The sequence below is a fragment of the Spea bombifrons genome, chromosome 6, assembly GCF_027358695.1.
Source record: "Spea bombifrons isolate aSpeBom1 chromosome 6, aSpeBom1.2.pri, whole genome shotgun sequence".
Classification (NCBI taxonomy): domain Eukaryota; kingdom Metazoa; phylum Chordata; class Amphibia; order Anura; family Pelobatidae; genus Spea; species Spea bombifrons.
In genome coordinates, this window is record NC_071092.1 from 27,793,868 (window position 1) to 27,813,634 (window position 19,767).

A 19,767-nucleotide genomic window follows, 5' to 3' on the forward strand; every position below is an offset into this window, starting at 1 on the left:
AAGGATATAGTGTATAGATCATATTGCTTCCGGTTTCGGTGCCTCGGATATGCATTCCACCATGTAGTGTACCCACTAGGATCCATTCATAAGATTTATTTGGGACCACGAGCACAGCCTGGGATTCATTTACTAAATTCCCTGGATGACACTGGCCTATAGAGACACAGATTAGATGATTTATTTGTCCTTTAGAAAGATCTATTGTTAAGGCAATCTCCACGCTGCAGTAGTTAATGTTGGCGATCTTTGTTCCTCAGCTAAACCTTACTTTGGAAAAGCAGAATTTCAATCTTTTTAGTTCTTTTATAACTCTAAGCCATTTGATCTGAAGCACTACAGATTTTTCTTACTTTTGTAAATAGTTTTTTTCTGTCTGCTTTTATTTTTACTTGACACTTGGACTGCTGCAGGCATTCAGGTTTTGCAGGTTAAAGGGGCCAAGAAGGTACGTTATTAGTTATTTTTAATGGATGCCAGGACTACTCCAAAAGGGCTTTTTGTTTGTGTTGCTTTTACGAAAAAAAAAAAATAATTTTAGAATTGTACATAGTGTTTGGAGAAAAGGTACTATTTGGTGTTATGTGGTTCTAACATGTCTGTTAATATAACCTGTTTTACAATAATGTAAAGTATTTTTTTTAAGATTTTCTGACCACTAACAGTGTTTTGTCTTTGGTTATTTTTTACCAGCTTTGTGAGGTGTGTTGAATAAACCTCAGGGTAAAACACAATTTTTAATATGCAAGTTTGAGTGAATTATTTTACTTATAGCAGCCAGTGACAAGAAAGTTTCGACTGAATGGATCGCACGCGGATTTGGGGTATGAATGGTCCCCCACCTTCCAGCGTTGGTCGTTCGAGCTGACAGGGGTACACATCTTTTGCGAAAAAAATAGCTGGGGGGAGCAAATCCATAAGGGAAATTCTACAAAACCCGCTACTATATTTGCAAGGGGGCCGCCATGGAAACTTTAAGGGATCATGCAGCTATAATATGCCTTAAAGTCCATATGATAGCTTTTTAATGTCCGTTAAAGGATTTCCTATATTGATATTAATTTATTTAAATACAAAGGTGAAAGGAAGGACATTATGACATTTCTGAACTTTATTATCATTTTATTATAATAAAAACAATATTGGAATGTATATTCTGTATTAAAAATAGTACCGAACAATATCTCTTCACCTTTAGGTAGAGGATTCCCACTTTGGTACACTACGACCATATATTAATCATCATGATCTCTACTTACACTGCTTATATTCTCAGCCACATCAGCTGTTGTCTGTAAATCCAGCCTGAGCAATGTGGGGTTTATATATTTGGTATCCTGGCTGTCCGAATTACATGCGACACTTCCCGATTCCGCATCTGATGAAGAATCATTTCTCCTTCTCTTCTCTTCATCTGTGGAATCATTTTCTTTTTGGGGGGATATTTTAGAACTTGATCCCTAAAGAACAAGCATATAAAAAAAACAGCCATAAATGCCAAAATATTTTGCCGGCCCCAAAACTGCAAATTCTAAATGGTGATCAAAAAATTGGGGGGTTTTTTCCCCCCATTTTCCAGTTTCATAAAGAATATCAAGCGGAACAAGAAATTGCAATGAATGGGGATACCAAGCAGAGATAATAATGGATTAGAACCATTTACCAAGGCATTTCCTTGTCGTAGTATGCATACATTCAATCACGTAATCTTTTAAAGCTCCCATTTGATTGATGCTTTAGAAAGGTTTGTTAAAGGGACAGTAAATCAATTCCTAGCAACTCTTGCATTTAAAGGTTTAGTCACCTTCACAAGTAATTTATGCCAACTGTGAAAAGCAATTTGCCTCAACAGACTAACACATGGAACTCTAGCAGTGTAAAGTTTCCATTAGTTAGTGTGCCCTCTGACCTTATTGGAGAAAGAAACCAAAACCAATTGTTACAGGACCTTCAGTTGATTTTCATTGAGGACGACGCATCAACCTGCTTTCGCTTCCTCTAACTTATAGCAAAGCTGTTAGACTAGCAGCATCATAGAGGATTAAAAGACACAACATTCATAAATACCAATTTTATGAAATTAGTCTTCTCCATGGCCATATAAAAAGTGCTATACCATAATCAAGTAGGTCGGCTAGAGAGTGCCGGTACTTTTTAATGATGTGGCTAGTGGTTGAAATCTGGAGGGCAATGCAATATTCTGAAATACATATATTATCAAAGATTAAAATGACAGCGGTGCCTCACCAGCAAAAAAAAAAAAAAAAAATGCATATTACAGTACTTTACATGGGGGGGGTTCTGCATAATCCCACGCCCCATTATTTAAAGGGACCAGTCAGCTATCATATGCATTATGTTCATACGAGCGCTGGAGTGTCCTTTTAAAGCACTGCATACAAAAACAAAAAACAAGATTACAGCCAGATACGTAGATAGGACGGCATTTCAACATCTCTATAGCAACAGTTCACCAATTCACAACTAAGCCATAGTTCTGGGAATAGCTCATATAGAATCACGAATATGGAAGCACCTCATCTGTTCCCCTAATAAGACTACAACCAACCAGGGAACTTTTTGTACTCTCTCTAGACAGGTTTGGAAAATAACAAAATTATGCAACCACGAGAAAATATAGGAAATCTGACTGCAAGGATGTAAAACGGAGCAATATCTGATGGGGTAGGAATCATGTAACACAACGTCATAACAGCCTACCAATTCTGTAAGGATACGGACGTCCAGATAGAAAAGGTGTACAAGTTATCTCTTTTCGTGACGTCCATGTGGACTTGAGTCTAAAGGGTTTATTTGCTAAGCCTTGAGTTGAGAGGCAGCATTTCATCTCATTGACTTGTTATGAAAGATCGTGCCGGGCAAGCTTCCCTGCTACAATATGGTAGCTCTACACGATACTTGCGGGGAGGAAAAAGTCCGTTACCTCGCAGACTTAAGCATAAAACGCGGTTCTAGATACAGTATCATACGTTGCTGTGGCTAATATGCTGCTGCCCCAGGAGATTATATTTTGCCACAAAACTAGAACTGTTTTAAACAGCACAGTACTTTTGAAAATGTGTCTTTAACCCCTTAATGACAAAGCCCGTACATGTATGTGCTCAAAATGCATTGTTTTCAATGGGTTTAGAGACCACCCATTGTCCTTAAGGAGTTAATCTGATACTGATAAGGAATTGGGTGGGAGTTCTTGGCAAGGAGTTCTTGGCAAGAATGCATCGCGACTGGCTAAGCTGGCCCTTCTAGTAAGACAAAATATTTCCTCTTACAGTTTAGAGAACAAACCCCTTCAGCCCCAGCTTTTCAGATCGGCATTACTTGTCTAGAACTTCACATTTAATACAGGAAGCTACTTACGGCGTGCCTCAACGTTTCCACATTGGCCTTCCTTCTTCTTAGTTCAGAGTCTGAGGTGGTGTTTAGGTCCCTCTGGCTTGGCTTTTTCTCATCTGCAGACTTTATTTGCACTGTTGGCTTCTCTTCTGGGTTGTTCACTTCATACTGTCTCTGTAGTCCACAGGAAACAACGTAAACATTTTGTGATACAAGTGTGAAAAATTAAATTATTGTAGCTTTCGCTTTTAATCCCCCATTAATAGCGGTGTTGGTACAAGGGAAGATGGCATCTTTAGGAGAGGATCATCACCTTTTTTTATACTGGGCTAATAAAAGGTAACACTGGGGACCACAGAGGTCTCTCCATTCGGTGTGAGGAGACTTCTGGGGTCCCCATAGCTGATGTGACTCTACGTCCAGGTGATAATTGGGCCTGCATAGAAAAAGTAATAAACACTCTATATTCTCTGAAAAAATGTAAATGGGTTTATCAAATTCAAAACAATATGCATCCTTAGAACAGACCCATCATTAAAGTTAAACTACATGTATGTCTGGTGCACACGTTTCTGAGGATACATATTTTGACATGGCTATGTCAACACAAAATATTTGTAGTAAGTTAAGATGGAGAGCATAAAAGTGTGTCATTCTACCAACATCTTTTGAATTACAGTGTAATTTGTGTACACCCAATTTGGTAGAGATTTAAATGTGGTAAATTTTCTGGTAACATCTCATGAACTTAAGAGATCCGCGAGGTGGGAACTCAGATACAGCCTGGAGGCTCCAGTAATCAGAATATATTACCAGGTCTTCAAGAGGGGGACTGTATTTGGTCCTGCTCTAGGGCTGCAACCAACGATTATTTTAATAATCGATTAGTTGGCCGATTATTTTTTCGATTAATCGATTAATCGGATAAAAAATGCAAATTTAAAATAATGTAATAAAAAACTTACAATTTACACTTTCATCTCTTTATCACAATGGCCTCCCTCTATTCACCTTCTTATTTTACTAACATAATAAAAGCTACAAGAACCCAAACACAGTGTTCCTCAAACTAGGTTTTAATACAAAGCTATTAGTAAATATAACTTCATATGTTAACTATTTTTCATATTTAATAAAAACTATGAGGAAAAAAGCCTTGTTTATATTTTCTTTTATTTACCAAGCTGCCCCCAGTTATCCACATCTGACCCCCAGCTTGCCACTCTGCCCCCAGATATGCCTTATACCTCTTATATGCCAGTGATATGCAACTGAGCCCCCTGATATACCTTTTACCCCCAGATATGTCTTATGCCCCCTGATATGCCTAATATTGATATGCCTTATACCCCCTATGTGCCACTGTGCCCCCTGATATGCCTTATAACTTCCAATATGCAACTCGCCCCCATTTATGCCTTTTATCGCCCTATATGCCACTGTGCACCCAGATATGCCACTGCCCCCCATAAATGCCCTGCACCACCCTGAAATTCATTATACGCCCTGATTCACCACTCTGCCTCCTCCAGATATGCCATTCTGAAATTCATTATACCCCCCCATACACTACTCTGCTACCCTGAAATTCATTATACCCCCCATACACCACTATAACTCACCCATACACCACTCTGCCTCCTCCCCCTCCCATTCACCACTCTGCCTCATCCCCCCTCCCATTCACCACTCTGCCTCCTCCCCCCTCCCATACATCACTCTGCCTCTCTCCCCCTTCCCATACATCACTCTGCCTCTCTCCCACCTCCCATACACCACTTTGCCTCCTGTCAGCAACAGAGGTTCACAAGACACCAGGGAGTCGGGTAGAGAGGCAGAGTGGTGTATCAGAGGGGGAGGAGCCAGAGTGGTGTATGGGAGGGTGGCTCCCATACACCGCTCTGCCTCCTCCCCCTCCCATACACCGCTCTGCCTCTCTCCCGACTCCCTGGTGTTTTGTGAACCTCCGTTGCTGACAGGCACTGTCACTGCAGCTTCATAGAAGCCCCAGCGGAAGTGAAGGGCAGTAACGGAGGCTGTCTGTGTGCATCGCGCAGACCCCCACCAGCTGACAGAGAGGATGATCCTCTGCAGGAGACCTCGATTCTCTGTCAGCAGGTTAGGGTCTGCACGATGTGCACAGACAGCCTCCGTTACTCCCCTTCACTTCTGCTGGGGCTTCTACATCATGTGATGCTGGCGCTGCATCGTAGGAGCCCCAGCGGAAGTGGAGGGGAGAGACAGAAGTTGTCTGTGCACAGTGCTGACAGTGAGGGGAATCCAGGTCCCCTGCAGCGTTGCGGGAGATCTGGATTCTAGTGTTATAATCCAATCTCTGTTTGAGGTCGGATTATATAAGGAGAGGAGTTTTTCAGAGCATTTGCTCTGAAAAAAAACAATTTTTAGGATCGATAAAAATCGATTCGACTAATCGATAATTATCGATTTTATTGATTAGTTGTTGCAGCCCTATCCTGCTCCATTACTGTCCTTAGGCTAGCTCCACCTCTTTGACCCTGACATATCCCTTCCTAATTCCAATAAAATGGAAGAGGGTTAGCCAATACTAACTATTTCATAGACATTTTGAAATTCCTGTTCATCATCAAAATAATACTAATATAATTGCCAATGGATACATCACAAGGCTGGTGGCTTAATCATAAAAGCTGCTCTTCGGGGGAGGTGGCACATGACAAAATGCCAACTTTGTTTATAACTCACAATGTCTTGCGGCCTTGGGTCAGGTCTGGTACCTATAGCATCCATTGCATCAAGAGTCTCTGGCTCCTGTAGGTAATGATGCTGCCTTTCAGTTGTCCCCCTGTCCCTCTGCTCTGTATTGTTGTGGTTTCCTCCTTGATAGTTGTCATTGGAGTTGGGATTCGCTTTAATAGACTGGGTGAAACCTGGTCTCTGAGGCTCCACAGCACGAGGCTCATCTCTGCCTGGACCCGCTATATGACGGATCCTGTTGATTTGACCAACTGATGAGCCAGTTCCGTAGCAGAAGGCCTATTAAAAAGTACAGTTCCATAAAACATATGAGCAAATTTAACAAAAAGGAGCCCGCTACGGAATAAGTGCAAACAAAGAGTTAGGGCAGCAAGCTAAAAGGCTTTATAGGAATACCTATGATAAGATAACGGTAGAATCTATGCGTCAACTGTTTCAAAGCCATAAAACATTTTTAAACAAGAAAAAAACAATAAAAAAATACGTTGGGGCACAAATACATCCAAAGCCCACATATTCGCCCTCACACCTAAGAGGCACAAAAGCTCAAGAGGTGAATTGACAATCTGGGGCATCGTTTCCAGCAAAGATATACGCACAGCAATCCAGAGGAACAAATTATTAGACAAAAGCAACTTTTTGTGCCAAAAAAGAGTGTCTTTAGTTAATAGCAAAAAAGGCTTTTTTCAAACCACATTTTGCGACGTAGGATTGTTCAATAGGGAAACGTTACATGACAAAGACAAAACCTATATACATATAGAAAGGAAAGAAAAAAATTAAAAAAATAAAAAAGAGCACTTACCAACAGAGCAACCGCCATGAAAATCAAAACCGGGACTTGTAAAATGATAGGGATTTCTGAAAGCAGGGCTCGTAGAAACTCGCCAATCCCCTTTCCCAAGTGCTTTAACGGTTCGGTTATAAAATCAGTGAATGTGAGAGCTATTGCCTAAAAAAAAAAGGAAAAGTATATTTCCAGAATGTGTTTTGTAATGGATAGGATGAGAGAAAACAAATCTCAAAGGACCTCTCAGCTACCATAAGCATTAAAATACGTATGCCCGCTGGACTGCCCCTTTAAAGTAAAACACATAATAATCCACAAAGCATTTCCTGCAGCCTGCGCTGCTCATTGCAGAGACACCAATGTTGGCATTTTAAAGTAAGGCTTATCCCTCAGCATCTCCTTCAAAGGGGCACCTAAAAGTTGCAGCAATATCATCGGAGCAGAAGGTGCCGCTTGCCAGGTTGGCAAGTATCATTATAGAGCAACACTTAAGAATTAACCAGCCCTAGAACTGAATGGTTAGTTAGAACCAGACTCCAAATTCTGGCCGGTATAAAGCCAGGGTGGTCACTCACATAAGCCTAAAGCTTAGAGAACTTCTTTGGTCCAAGTCATGGCGGTGGACCTGTTATGAGAACAGGCACACTAGTATGTTTATGCAGCCATTTCTAACACTGGCAATGCCAAAGTATCCCAGCTGTAAAAGTAGTGCCTCACTGCCATCCTTAAAGAACCATCATAGCATTCTCCCACCTTTGCCCCTTCTGGGTGTAGGAAATAATTAAATAATTGGGTACTATTTATTTTGTTGAAACTGAGTTGAGCCATCAACTCAACTTCATCTGAATGTCAAAGTACCTATAGTTTCCTTTCTAAAACATCTGGGGTCTCAGTCAACTTGAGCAACTCAAGACTTTTTTGTGATCTGGTATTTCATCTTACACTGCTGACTATGAGTTTAACATTTTGGACAAACTTGCATCTAGGGCTTTTGTTTTGTTCTGATATATTTGGTGTGTTTTTTTGTTTTATTTTTTTTTTTTACTTTTCTAACCTACACAGGAATGGGGTGATGCATAAAAAGGTGATTCTGTTTGGAAAGACTGAAAGGTGGTGAAAAAAAAAAAATTGTGATCCCAAAGGGTTTAATTTTAGGTTTAATGTTTCATCAGTAAGGGGTAGGTCTACTGCAGCTCTATTAAATCTTTTACAGAAGCTTAAAGTAATTACACACTAACAGGAGAGGTACTGTTGCCAACCTAAACCATTTTATGCTCATGTGTGTTACAAAAAGTAGTTTTGGCTACAACAACTCTGGGTTGTTGGCTGGATCAACCCCATAATAATAAAAAAAAGTATGTGTCCTGGATAATGCTCTTTCCTGCACATAAATAATTTGAAGACAATAAATAAATTATATATATGTATATATATATAAACTAATAGTGGAACTCACCTTAGTTATTGGGACCTTCAATGCTGGATTTATGTTGAGAGTTTTAAAATATTCCACACAAGGATCATTTCGAAAGGTGAAAGAAGACCTCAGCAAGTCTTCATCAGATGAGGAAAAAAAATAGAAACAGCAGAAATATAAAAATTAAAATGATACATTGATTAACAGCATTACAGAATTGTTTAAGCCACTAAAGGAACCTCATGTGTAGTTACTTCTTTCTGCATGTTTTGTAACTTCTAGGAGAGAAAGACCTTCTGATCGGGCGCACCTCCCTGAATGCTCATGGTTGGAGAGAAACACCTAGCAGAAGTGTGCTCCTCCTTGAACGCTAGTAGTAAGAGAGAAACATCTACCTAAAGAATGCCCTTCCTTGCTAAGATGCAGGCTTATGGTTCACTTTCAACAGATATGAGCTGGGTCTGGATAGTGTTAGTGTGCGTGAATGTCTGTTTTGAATTCTTGATCAAACCCCGAGAATGTCATGTAAGTCTGTTGGGTGTCCGTTATGTCGCTGTGAGACCTTCCGTCACCACAATAAAGCTAATACAAAGAGCAGTGAAATGATGCAGTCTGAATCCAAATCCATCCAAAAGGTAAGAATTGTCACAGTTCAAATCAGCAAAATAAACAAATCCATAGGTTACTATGACATTACTATGTCACTGATGTCATTTTTATATCATCGGTAGTTCATCGAAGAAGCACATGGGAAAGTGAACTTAAGTTCGAAGAACTTAATCTTGTATTTTGCGACTTTTGTGCAGAAATTAAGACCGGTATTAACAATAACTTTTTGCCAGTGATTATACAATAAGTTAAGATACATGTATCTTATCTGTTTTTCTGAAAATATATTTTATTTTAAAAGTGACTCTAGCCTCACCCCTGCTCTGCAGCCACTGCTGGTAGCCAGAGGAACGTCGTGTTAGCTGACACGAGTCGGCAGCACAAGCCTGATTCGTGAAACCTAGATTTTGACGGCAGATAAGAACCATTTGGCGCACCTAGCCTGCCCATTTTCCTGATGTAAAACTCGGGTCTTAATGAGTCCTTGTTCTTGTTATAGATTCAGGATTAAAATGTATTTTATCCTTATTTCATTACACAATTTGTCTTGTCATAATAATGTGTACAGCATGGGTCATCACACTAGCAAAGTGTGGTTATGGTTCAGTTTTCAAGAAAAAAACTGGGAGTCTGGGATAAAATTTGGAATAAACACTAGAGAGGAAAAGTATCTGCTGATTGCTTTAAACTCAGCACTTTGCTCCGTTATAGCTCTTAGGTATAAAAGGAACTTTTCGTAATATTTGATGGACTGTAGCAAATATTATACGGATAAGATTTTCTTAAGAACACATGACTGCTTATACCGTTTCCCATCTTTACTTCATTTGAGGTAGTCAGTGCCATCAGAATAGTGGCTTCAAGAAGTTACCAATCCTCCCATTAATCCAATGCCAAGATGGGCTGTACATAGATCGTGCAGCTTTACTCCAATCTCACTGAAATCTTACACCTGCGACATTCCCCCAAACCATACAACAGGGAATTCCACATGCTCCATATGTTTGGGATATATGTCAACCCACAATGACATCACAAACTTCAGCAATGTAATTCCAGCCAATCATATGCGGACCCACATTCAAACATTTGGATATAGGTGTCTCACCAACTAGGCCCTCCGTGAAGCTGCTCTTCTCGCTGCAGCTGTCATACTTTCCCAGCTTTGCCAACTCCGCCTGCTGTTCAGCATATTCCACCTGCAATATACACACGGTGGCTATTTAAATGAACAAAGATCTTTTAAAATGTCATACAAGTGCATACAGTGCCCTGTAGATCACTTTTTAGTTGTATTACATATGTCAGCTTATGATAATTGATTTTGAGGTTCCATGACTTTATACACAAAAATGTTTTTTTTTTTTTATCCTGAAAAAATAAATTACAGAAAACAGCAAAGCATCCAGACAAAATGCAAGACAATCTTGACAAAAACTGACCAATCAGTATTCACCTATAGGAGAAGTAGATTCTGTGTATTTAAACACACAGGACTCGATTGACAACCTGACTAAACCACAGAAACAGGGTAAAAAGCGTCAACATGTATGGGTGTTTGGCTTCTTGGTTCAAATGTGTTTGAGAGTTTATGTATGTATGTATGTATGAATGTATATATATTAGAGGCGCGTACATTGTGTAAATATATATATTATATATATATATATATTGTATATGAGGCAGGTACATTGTAATAATTTCAAAAGCAGGTATTCAAGTGATGCCAATTTCAAAACAAAAGGATGGTCCATTTTAAACAAATAGCAGAACAACAATGCTAACCTTGAATAAGTATAACCAGTTCCAGAAGAAGCTAATCACGATGCTAAGGATACAGATACGCTTTATCTGTGTAAACCATCCCACACGTGTCCAAAGCTCTGTAGCCACCACTGAAACAACGCACAGAAAGCAGAGAAGGATCTAAAAAAAATTTGAATAAATAATAATGTTACTTATTCATTCTTATTTCAGGTTAAGGAAATGAAGAATAAAACATTGGGGAGACAGACTTGTAAGAAAAGTATTCATTTAATAGATATGTAGAAAACATGTCACGTAGGACATCTTATAGCAAAAAGCTTAATGAATATCACAAGATATCCTGGACTGGCTACAACTGATATGCTTAGGTACAAAATCAAAACTCCTATAAAGCTATATGTTTGTTTCACATTCAGGACATTTGAGGTTTTTATTAAATTATAATAAATACAACAGAAGTAATGATATACATATTATTCAGCTAATAAAATATGTCAAACATACACCCCTAAATTTTTCAACACCTCCAGGTAAATTAAAACTTTTAGTTGAAGGGGGTCCTTCTTTTCCAGGCAGTACATTTTATTTGTTTTTACCATAAAGAGTGTGTATTCGTTGATTCCGATATAATCCTCTATTTTCCATGCCCAGTCTTCCTTATTGTGATGCTTGAAGTCTACCAGGGTTCTGCTTAGAGCATCATCCAGAGCCCCTGCATTCCAATCGGCGTCGTTCAGGAACTTCTGGATTTCCGCTAACATATGCCGTGTGAGGAATACTTGTGCATCGTAACGAATCTCTGGCTGAGACTCATCAGGCTGAAACAAAGAAGGGTCAAACCAGTGTAATAATATATATATATATATATATATATATATAAAAACCTTATACCATAAATGGACGTACAAGAAAATCTCCCGTAACACAAACTAGTGGGTAAAATTCTATGCAGTTCAAAGCTGTAGTCCATGCCGACCCTTTGCTAAGATTTTTTAACCTCCTGCCCCAGGCCCGGCCCGCTCTGTTCTATACTCACCAGACCTAAAGGTTCAACTCCACTCAAAATCTTGTTCAGGTAACGGCGGAAAATGGGGTTACTACTGGTCTGAGAAAATTTCTCTTTCTTCCTGTAGTTCTCTACCTACAAGAAAGAAAAAAAAATACCGTATGCTGGGGGAAAATTAGGTTTTCACAGTTTGTCCGAGTGGTTGGTTTTTTGTCTACCACAAATCTCATATCATTATTCAAAGAAATCACTTTTTTTATTCTTTAGTTACTGAAATTAGCAAAAGGCACAGCCATAATGCAATTTTGGCTTCACTTCTCATGATATCTCAGTGAAGACCTCACATGAGCCTCCAGTAAGCGTTCTACTGCGGGATCTAAAGATTCCAGACCATCCACGGCCTGCTAAGGGACCATTCTCTCACGGACAGTCTAGAGCAGTGGTTCTCAACCTTCCTAATGCTGTGACCCTTTAATACAGTTCCTCATGTTGTGCTGACCCCCAACCATAAAATTATGTAATTATATAGTGAAATATGTGTTTTCCGATGGTCTTAGGCAACCCCTGTGGAAGGGTCGTTCAACCTCCAAACCCACAGGTTGAGAACCGCTGGTCTAGAGGAAGGAGATAGTCTGACTTCAAACCCCTCATTTACCCAACCTCGTCTCAAGTACATACCCCACACCCACCAAACCATGTGCTTTGCCTCGAAATGTACTTGTAATCTACTATTACCGGATGTCTCATGAAATAAAAGCAAATTTGGAGTTATATTTATACACACAGACATTCCTCAGCAAACCAGGCAGGATCAGATCAATCAAATGTTGACATTTATATTTGCATATTAACACTACACAAAGTCAAAAGAAGACACATTAAATTAGTATCTTCTAAATAACGAATCATCCCCTCTGAGAAAATAGGTAGCCAAAGCCAAGTCTCACTTGGAGGCGCAGATGGTGCACATTGTTCTCACACGCTTTGAGCTCTGCCGGGCAGGCAGTCTGTTCTGTCGTCTGACAGATCTCTTTAATCGGGGTATCTTCTGTAACAATCTAAGAAGAGAGAAACAAATTGTCAAAACGTTACTGTAACCCAAACACACCCGGGGGTTTAGTCACTAAAAACAGTTCATACGCTTTTACGGGGCATTCTTGCGTAGGAACTTCTTAGTTACATGGCAGGGGCTTGCAATGTTGTAAATTGACTTCCAAGACCAACAAGATGCTGCCACGGCTAACGAGCGATGAGCTGGTAAGACCATGCAAACCACTGAGTGTGCCATTAACAATGCATTACCAAGGGCCACCATGATTCTCCTGCCCCAAGGGATGGCTGGATAATACCAAGCAAAACCGTGCATCACTGAATCACAGAACTGCTGCTAAACTCAAACCTGATACTGCTGTTTTATTATTTAGTTTTTCATATATTTCAAGTTTAAAATTTATATTAAGTTTCAAATTAAACATAACTGTATTTAACGTTTTTGGTTTTTCATAACAATTCTTCTAGAATAACGTTGAGAAGTTAAGGTAAATTTGATCTTGCCCACGATTTCCACGTATTTAGAACTAAATGCAGAATTGCAATTCCTAATACAGTTAAATCTCCAAACCTCTCTCATCAATAATTCATTATGGAAATTTTTTTCTTGATTTTTTTTTTTTTGTCAGGGACGCTTGTCATGTGACACAGAAGCATTCCTGATCACCTTCAGCCAAGCTGATATAAAACCCAGTGACCACTCTCAGCCAAACCTATACAAACTCAACTGACACACACACACTTATACTGCCCCCTTTGCGTGTTAAGTAGAATAGTGCCTGAACGAGCCAGTGCAGGGCTGTTCCCGCTGCCTGGTTAGGCCAGCTTGGCTATAGTGGGGAGCCAGAGGCAGCTTGACAGCTTCTTCCCTAGGAGGACTTGGGTATCTGGATCAGCTGCTGTGCGGTCTTTCGTAATTATACCGACCCCCGGGACATGGCAGCGACCGGGTACCTACCTGCGGCCGATTCCTCATCTTTCCTGACGCTGCATCATAGTTCAGCATGTCAGTTGGGTCAATCCACTCATCATCGTGGAAACTCCAGCAACGGGGGATCAGTATGATGGAGACAAGTACTACCAGTTTCATTGTACACACCTACGATAATCACAGCTTCGTCAATTTAGGAGAAAATGCATTAGACGCTGCGTACATTGTTGGTGCTATATAAATTAGTCCCAGGAGACGGGGGCAGTGTGTCCCACTATAAAAAGGAGAAGATAAAAGTACCGCCCAAAGCCAAAAACATTTTAAAACAAGAAGGTTTTCAGCAATTTCATTATGACTTTGTTGAAAAGGGATTTTCCTGCAGGATGTTATTGTGACACCAAAGGTACCCACACTCACCCCCCCCCAAATTTACATAAAATAAAAACACCAAAAAAAGCACATTTATATATAATTAGTTAGCATTTAAAATTTTTGGGGGCAGTTTGTATTATATTGGTAGGCGCTGGTCAGAGCACCCGCTACATTTAAACCCAGGACGTATATATACATCCGAATGGTCCTCAGGGACCATGTCTTTGTAGGACATATATATATATATATATATATATATATATATATATATATATATATATATATATATATATATATATATATATATATATATATATACTTTGTGGGTCAAGGGGTTAATGAAAGTGTAAGCTGTAAGGTTGTCACTTAAATGGAACTAGGGCTGCAACAACTAATCGATAAAATCGATAATAATCGATAATGAAATTCGTTGGCAACGAATTTCATTATCGATTAGTTGAATCGATTATTATCGATTATAAAATGAGGGTTTTTTCAGAGCAAACGCTCTGAAAAATCCCCCTCATTATATAATCCGTTTAGTCTGACTCACCGTCTCACAGCAGCAGCTCCTACTTACTCCCCCTCCCTGTAATCACTGTGACAACTGGCCCCGCCCCTTCCTTCTCCAGGCCAGAACCACATGGCTGTGACACTCATCTAACTGTAAGTATATGTACATTATATATATATATATATAATGTGTATGTGTGTGTGTGTATATATATATATATATATATATATATATATATATATATATATATATATATATATATATATATATATATGTGTGTGTGTGTATATATGTATGTAATATATATATATATATATATATATTTGGGCTACTGAAAGTTAGGGGAGGTGGGGGTTAATTTAGGGGCAGTTATGGTTAGTGGGGTGTTTAGGGTTAATTTAGGGGCAGTTATGGTTAATTGAGTGTTTAGGGTTAATTTAGGGGCAGTTATGTTAATAGGGTGTTTAGGGTTAATTTAGGAGCAGCTGTTGTTAATGGGGTGTTTGGGGTTAATTTGAGGCAGTTGTGGTTAATGGTGTGTTTAGGGTTAATTTAGGGGATGCTGTGGTTGATGGGGTCTTTAGGGTTAATTTAGGGGATGCTGTGGTTAAGGGGGTGTTAAGGGTTAATTTAGGGGCAGTTATGGTTAATGGGGAGTTTAGGGTTAATTTAGGGGAATCTAAATCCTGGGGGCAGTGAAGTGACATATCTGGGGGTATAAGGCATATACAGTATATAAGGCATATGTGGGGAGGGCAGTGTGGCATGTCTGGGGACGGAGTGGTGTATCAGGGTGTATAAGGCATATCTGGGGGTAGAGAAGTGGCATGTCTGGGAGGCAGGGTGGCATGTCTTGGGAGGATGGAGTGGGGTATCAGGGGATATAAGGCGATACGCTGCCTCCCTGCTGCCTCCCTGCTGATACAGGCACAGTGGCAGATGTGGGAGGCAGCGTGGAGTGGCAGATGTGGGAGGCAGCGTGGAGTGGCATATGTGGGGAGGGCAGGGTGGCATGTCTGGGGAGGATGGAGTGGTGTTTCAGGGGGTATAAGGCGTATCGGGCACAGTGGCATGTGGGGGGGGTAGAGTGGAGTGGCATATGTGGGAGGCAGCGTGGAGTGGCAGATGTGGGAGGCAGCGTGGCATATGTGGGAGGCATTGTGGAGTGGCAGATGTGGGAGGCAGCATGGCGTGGCATATGTGGGGAGGGCAGGGTGGCATGTCTGGGGAGGATGGAGTGGTGTTTCAGGGGGTATAAGGCGTATCAGGCACAGTGGCATGTGGGGGGTAGAGTGGAGTGGGCAGATGTGGGAGGCAGCGTGGCGTGGCAGATGTGGGAGGCAGCGTGGCGTGGCATATGTGGGAGGCAGCGTGGAGTGGCAGATGTGGGAGGCAGCGTGGAGTGGCAGATGTGGGAGGCAGCGTGGTGTGGCAGATGTGGGAGGCAGCGTGGTGTGGCAGATGTGGAGTGGCAGATGTGGGAGGCAGCGTGGAGTGGCAGATGTGGGAGGCAGCGTGGAGTGGCAGATGTGGGAGGCAGCGTGGTGTGGCAGATGTGGGAGGCAGCATGGTGTGGTATATGTGGGCAGCGTGGAGTGGCATATGTGGGAGGCAGCGTGGTGTGGTATATGTGGGAGGCAGCGTGGAGTGCTGTGGTAGGCAGCGTGGCATATGTGGGGGGGCAGCATGGCATGTCTGGGAGGCAGCGTAGCAAGCCTGGGCTCAAATGTGCATATATTGGGGGGCTGGTTGGGAAATAAAGACAAGAAATGTATTATCAAAGTTTTTTTATTCTGCTGTTTGTATTTAACATCATTTGTTTAGTAAATTATTTTAAATAAATGAAAAATTTACATTTTCATTTTTTTATCCGATTAATCGATTAATCGAAAAAATAATCGGCCAACTAATCGATTATTAAAATAATCGTTAGTTGCAGCCCTAAATGGAACTCTAGCAAAACTATGAAAATCATTGGGGTCTCCTCAGAGAAAGATGTGTCCTGATGTTAAGCACTCAGAGTCAAATGGCCAAAATGATCCAAATGAAACAAGTATGTTTTCCCTAACTTGGTTTTGCTTTTCTACTGCGGTATGTATCTTTACATTTAACTGATCACAACTTTTTCCTAGAACAATACCAACATTCTGCTAAAGGCTCCGGGGACGCATTGCCACTCAGCACTAAAGCAAGACTTTACAATTCTACCCTAGAGAACGTGATGAACGCAAAAGACTGGGTTGCTTAAGCCATGAAGACAAAGAGCTGGATATGACATCATATTCACACTCTCTACAGTGAGGAAGGTAGCCACAGAGGGGGCATCTGGGGTGAGGCCTAGGGCAGTGCCCAAGGTTAATACACCAATGGCTGTAAATACTGACATGGGGGGGGCAAAAGCCTTGCTAATTTGTATTGACTGGATGCTCTGCTATTTGCGCAGTTAACATTTTGTAACTCACCTTTATAGGCTTCATCATAAGGACATACTTTCATTTCCCAGATTACGTTACAGCTTCGGTTCAAACACCTTTCTCTGCGCAAACAGCCAACGGAGAAAGAAATATTAGGGATGCTAAAAGAAATGTAAAAACCGGCGATGCAAACGGGGAAACACAGCACAGAATGTAAGAGACGAGAGCAAAAACGACCAATAGCATTCAGGTCAGCTCATCGCGAAAATACAAATGTCTGCACACAGGTGAGAAAAATAGGTGACCAAAAAAAGAAACGCTCACGCGATCTGCAAGGGTTAAAACACACAGCGCTTTACTTTATCTATCAAAGCTTATAGCTATAAATGAAAGGTTTTCGTTAGATTATGACCCTGTTTTCTAACAACAACAAAAAGCAAAGGCTTAGATGTAAAGATATTTTACTTTGCTGAGAGAGCAGTAGATAAGCGGAACAGCATTCCAGCAGAAGTGGTAGACCGACCTATACCGTAACGTGTACTGTAGTCTTATACACCTCTACTAATTGCACCCCCTGCTATCCGTTCATCCCCAGTAACTTTTCACTTTCATTACGTCACATTGCCTTATGTGACGAGTCACTACTTGCTATGTCCCGTTTCCTCTTTGTACAACTCTACTTAATACGATGGCGCTACAAATCAATTAATAATAAGTGCACCTGTCCGCACTATGTAAATCACACAAATGAGAGTCTGGCAGGTTTTAGGGTCAGAACAATATAAGGCTGTAATTCTATGAGAAAATAAAGTGTCAATAAAAGTTTATTTCTATATATTATGCATTCATATATATATATATATAAAACTATATATAAATGCATACACAATATATATATATATATATATATATATATATATATATACCTAAATATTATACATAAACACATATCACCTGGGCCACAAGGGAAGGCCACCCAGCCTTCGTTTTCATAAACAGCCCAACGTTATTATGTCACAAAACTAATCCTGATTAATATCCGCGATCTAAGCATAACGCGGGGCTATGCATGCAGGCGACATCCATACCTTAGCGTTTTAACCCCATCAGGTTACAGCGCCTACGGAAAGAGGCAGGTCATGTGACTGCCTTGGTGACGTAGCAGCGAGCCTATAGAAGGGCCTGACAGGCTCCGGAACGGTTGCTGACGGGAAGTGGGGCGTTTTCCTCGATATTCCGACACGTGAAAGCGCGGGGGTTAACGCACTGTGTTGTGGACTGGAGGGCAAGTGACGGTGGCTTTAACCCTATTCAATGCCAGGGATCTGTAGCGAGTTGGATGGCATTACGTAATTCGGAGTGCTAAACACCGGACACGAGTACTCTAGCGCTATGTCGCCTCTTTCGGTCGCCGATGAGATGGCGCTGTGTATGGCGGCGGGGGGCTAGTTAATACACCGCAGGCACTCCTTGCTAGTATGGGGAAATCTTAGTGACGTTACTCTAATGAAAGTGAAACACTTGTGTAACTTATTCTCAAAACAATGTCTGGAATTATCGACTATTTTGTCAAAAACAAGGGTGCCCAGATACGAAGAGTCCCGCCCCTTAAATGAGACCCAACGGATCACATCCTGGCCCAAAAGATGTTTTAAACTGGGGTTGGCTCAGTGTGCCAACCCCAGCTCAGGTTTTAAGCATTTTGGTTTAAGTAACTTAGTTAATTATCCAGATTGCTTGCATCCTGGGGTTGGGTCAGGCTGGCATTAGATGGATTTTATCTAAACCTGTTAAAACATTCACAACGTTTACTATCATGGAAATGTGGCCCAAAAACCTATGATGATGGCATGAACTCATGGCAGTCCTCAGGGACCGCCGTTATTCTTCCCCAGGCTACCTGGAGCCCAGAAGTTCCCAAGTATGGACACGATCCAGGTGCGAAGCGTGAAAACTGGAAACCAACATAGCAACCAACAGTATGATTTAGTAAGAATGGAATATTCCATTGGTTGCTATGGTGATAAAACCACTTTTTAAAGTTTACAGTTCAGTCACATACCGTATAAGGCAAGGTTTTTTCAGGAAAAAAATCATCTGAAAGAAATGATTGTGTCATATAATGAAGATCGGCTTTTGTTTAGACCTTAGATCCATGGGACCGGTGCCTAGGGGCTTTCACAAGCTCTCTTTCAATGTCTCCCTACCTTCGTCTCTGTGCATTTCCATGTCCCGGTCTGCTTTGGTGCAGCTCCGCTTCTCCTCTTGCCTCGTTTTATTCTTCTGCCTTCTTTTGTTCATCTGCTTCTCCCCGGTATCCACTACGTCATCAAGGTGCTTGAACATTCTGGCCTCTTGAAAGTACTTCATAAAAAGGGCCATTCCTCCAATCCAGGGAGAGAGTGCATCGAGATGCCGCAATACCTGAAGGGCTGATATCGGGGACGAAGACAGAAGAACAAGAAGAGGCAAGAGCAGGCGCACAGGGACACTGTAGCGGCCGGTGACGAATATGTTGATAGTGTGAGAGCAAAAAGAGTTTCAATTTTTTCCCCAATAAGGCTGTCTTAGGTTCAGGCCTTTTTTTATTTTCTTTCATTAAGATCCAAAGCTTGAGGGGTTGTCTTCTAATCAAGCAAATAGAGTCCTCCTCCGTATGCTTGATGATGCAAGGATTCCCCCCTTTGATTTATTAATAGATATTCAGGGGACACCTCCGGGGGGGCTTAGAATTTCCAGGGAGTAAAGCATCAGAGGATTGTTCATTGAAAGCGGGCGCATCTGATGACCTCAAATGTAAACCATGC

At 41.0% G+C, this 19,767-nt stretch overlaps 1 protein-coding gene across 1 annotated transcript; it reads right to left on the reverse strand.

The window, feature by feature from the left end:
• Positions 1–1,101: 1,101 nt before the first annotated feature.
• LOC128500595 (chloride channel CLIC-like protein 1) lies at positions 1,102–18,275 on the reverse strand. The gene is made up of 13 exons (XM_053469787.1): positions 18,049–18,275; positions 17,009–17,082; positions 13,688–13,828; positions 12,627–12,737; positions 11,710–11,814; positions 11,270–11,491; positions 10,692–10,832; positions 10,015–10,105; positions 8,337–8,434; positions 6,896–7,042; positions 6,079–6,369; positions 3,379–3,528; positions 1,102–1,460 (listed from the first exon to the last, which is right to left on the reverse strand). The coding sequence occupies exons 2-13, from the start codon at positions 17,024–17,026 to the stop codon at positions 1,236–1,238; spliced, it is 1,740 nt and encodes a 579-aa protein (XP_053325762.1). The 5' UTR covers positions 17,027–17,082; positions 18,049–18,275; the 3' UTR covers positions 1,102–1,235.
• Between the last annotated feature and the right edge of the window lie 1,492 nt (positions 18,276–19,767).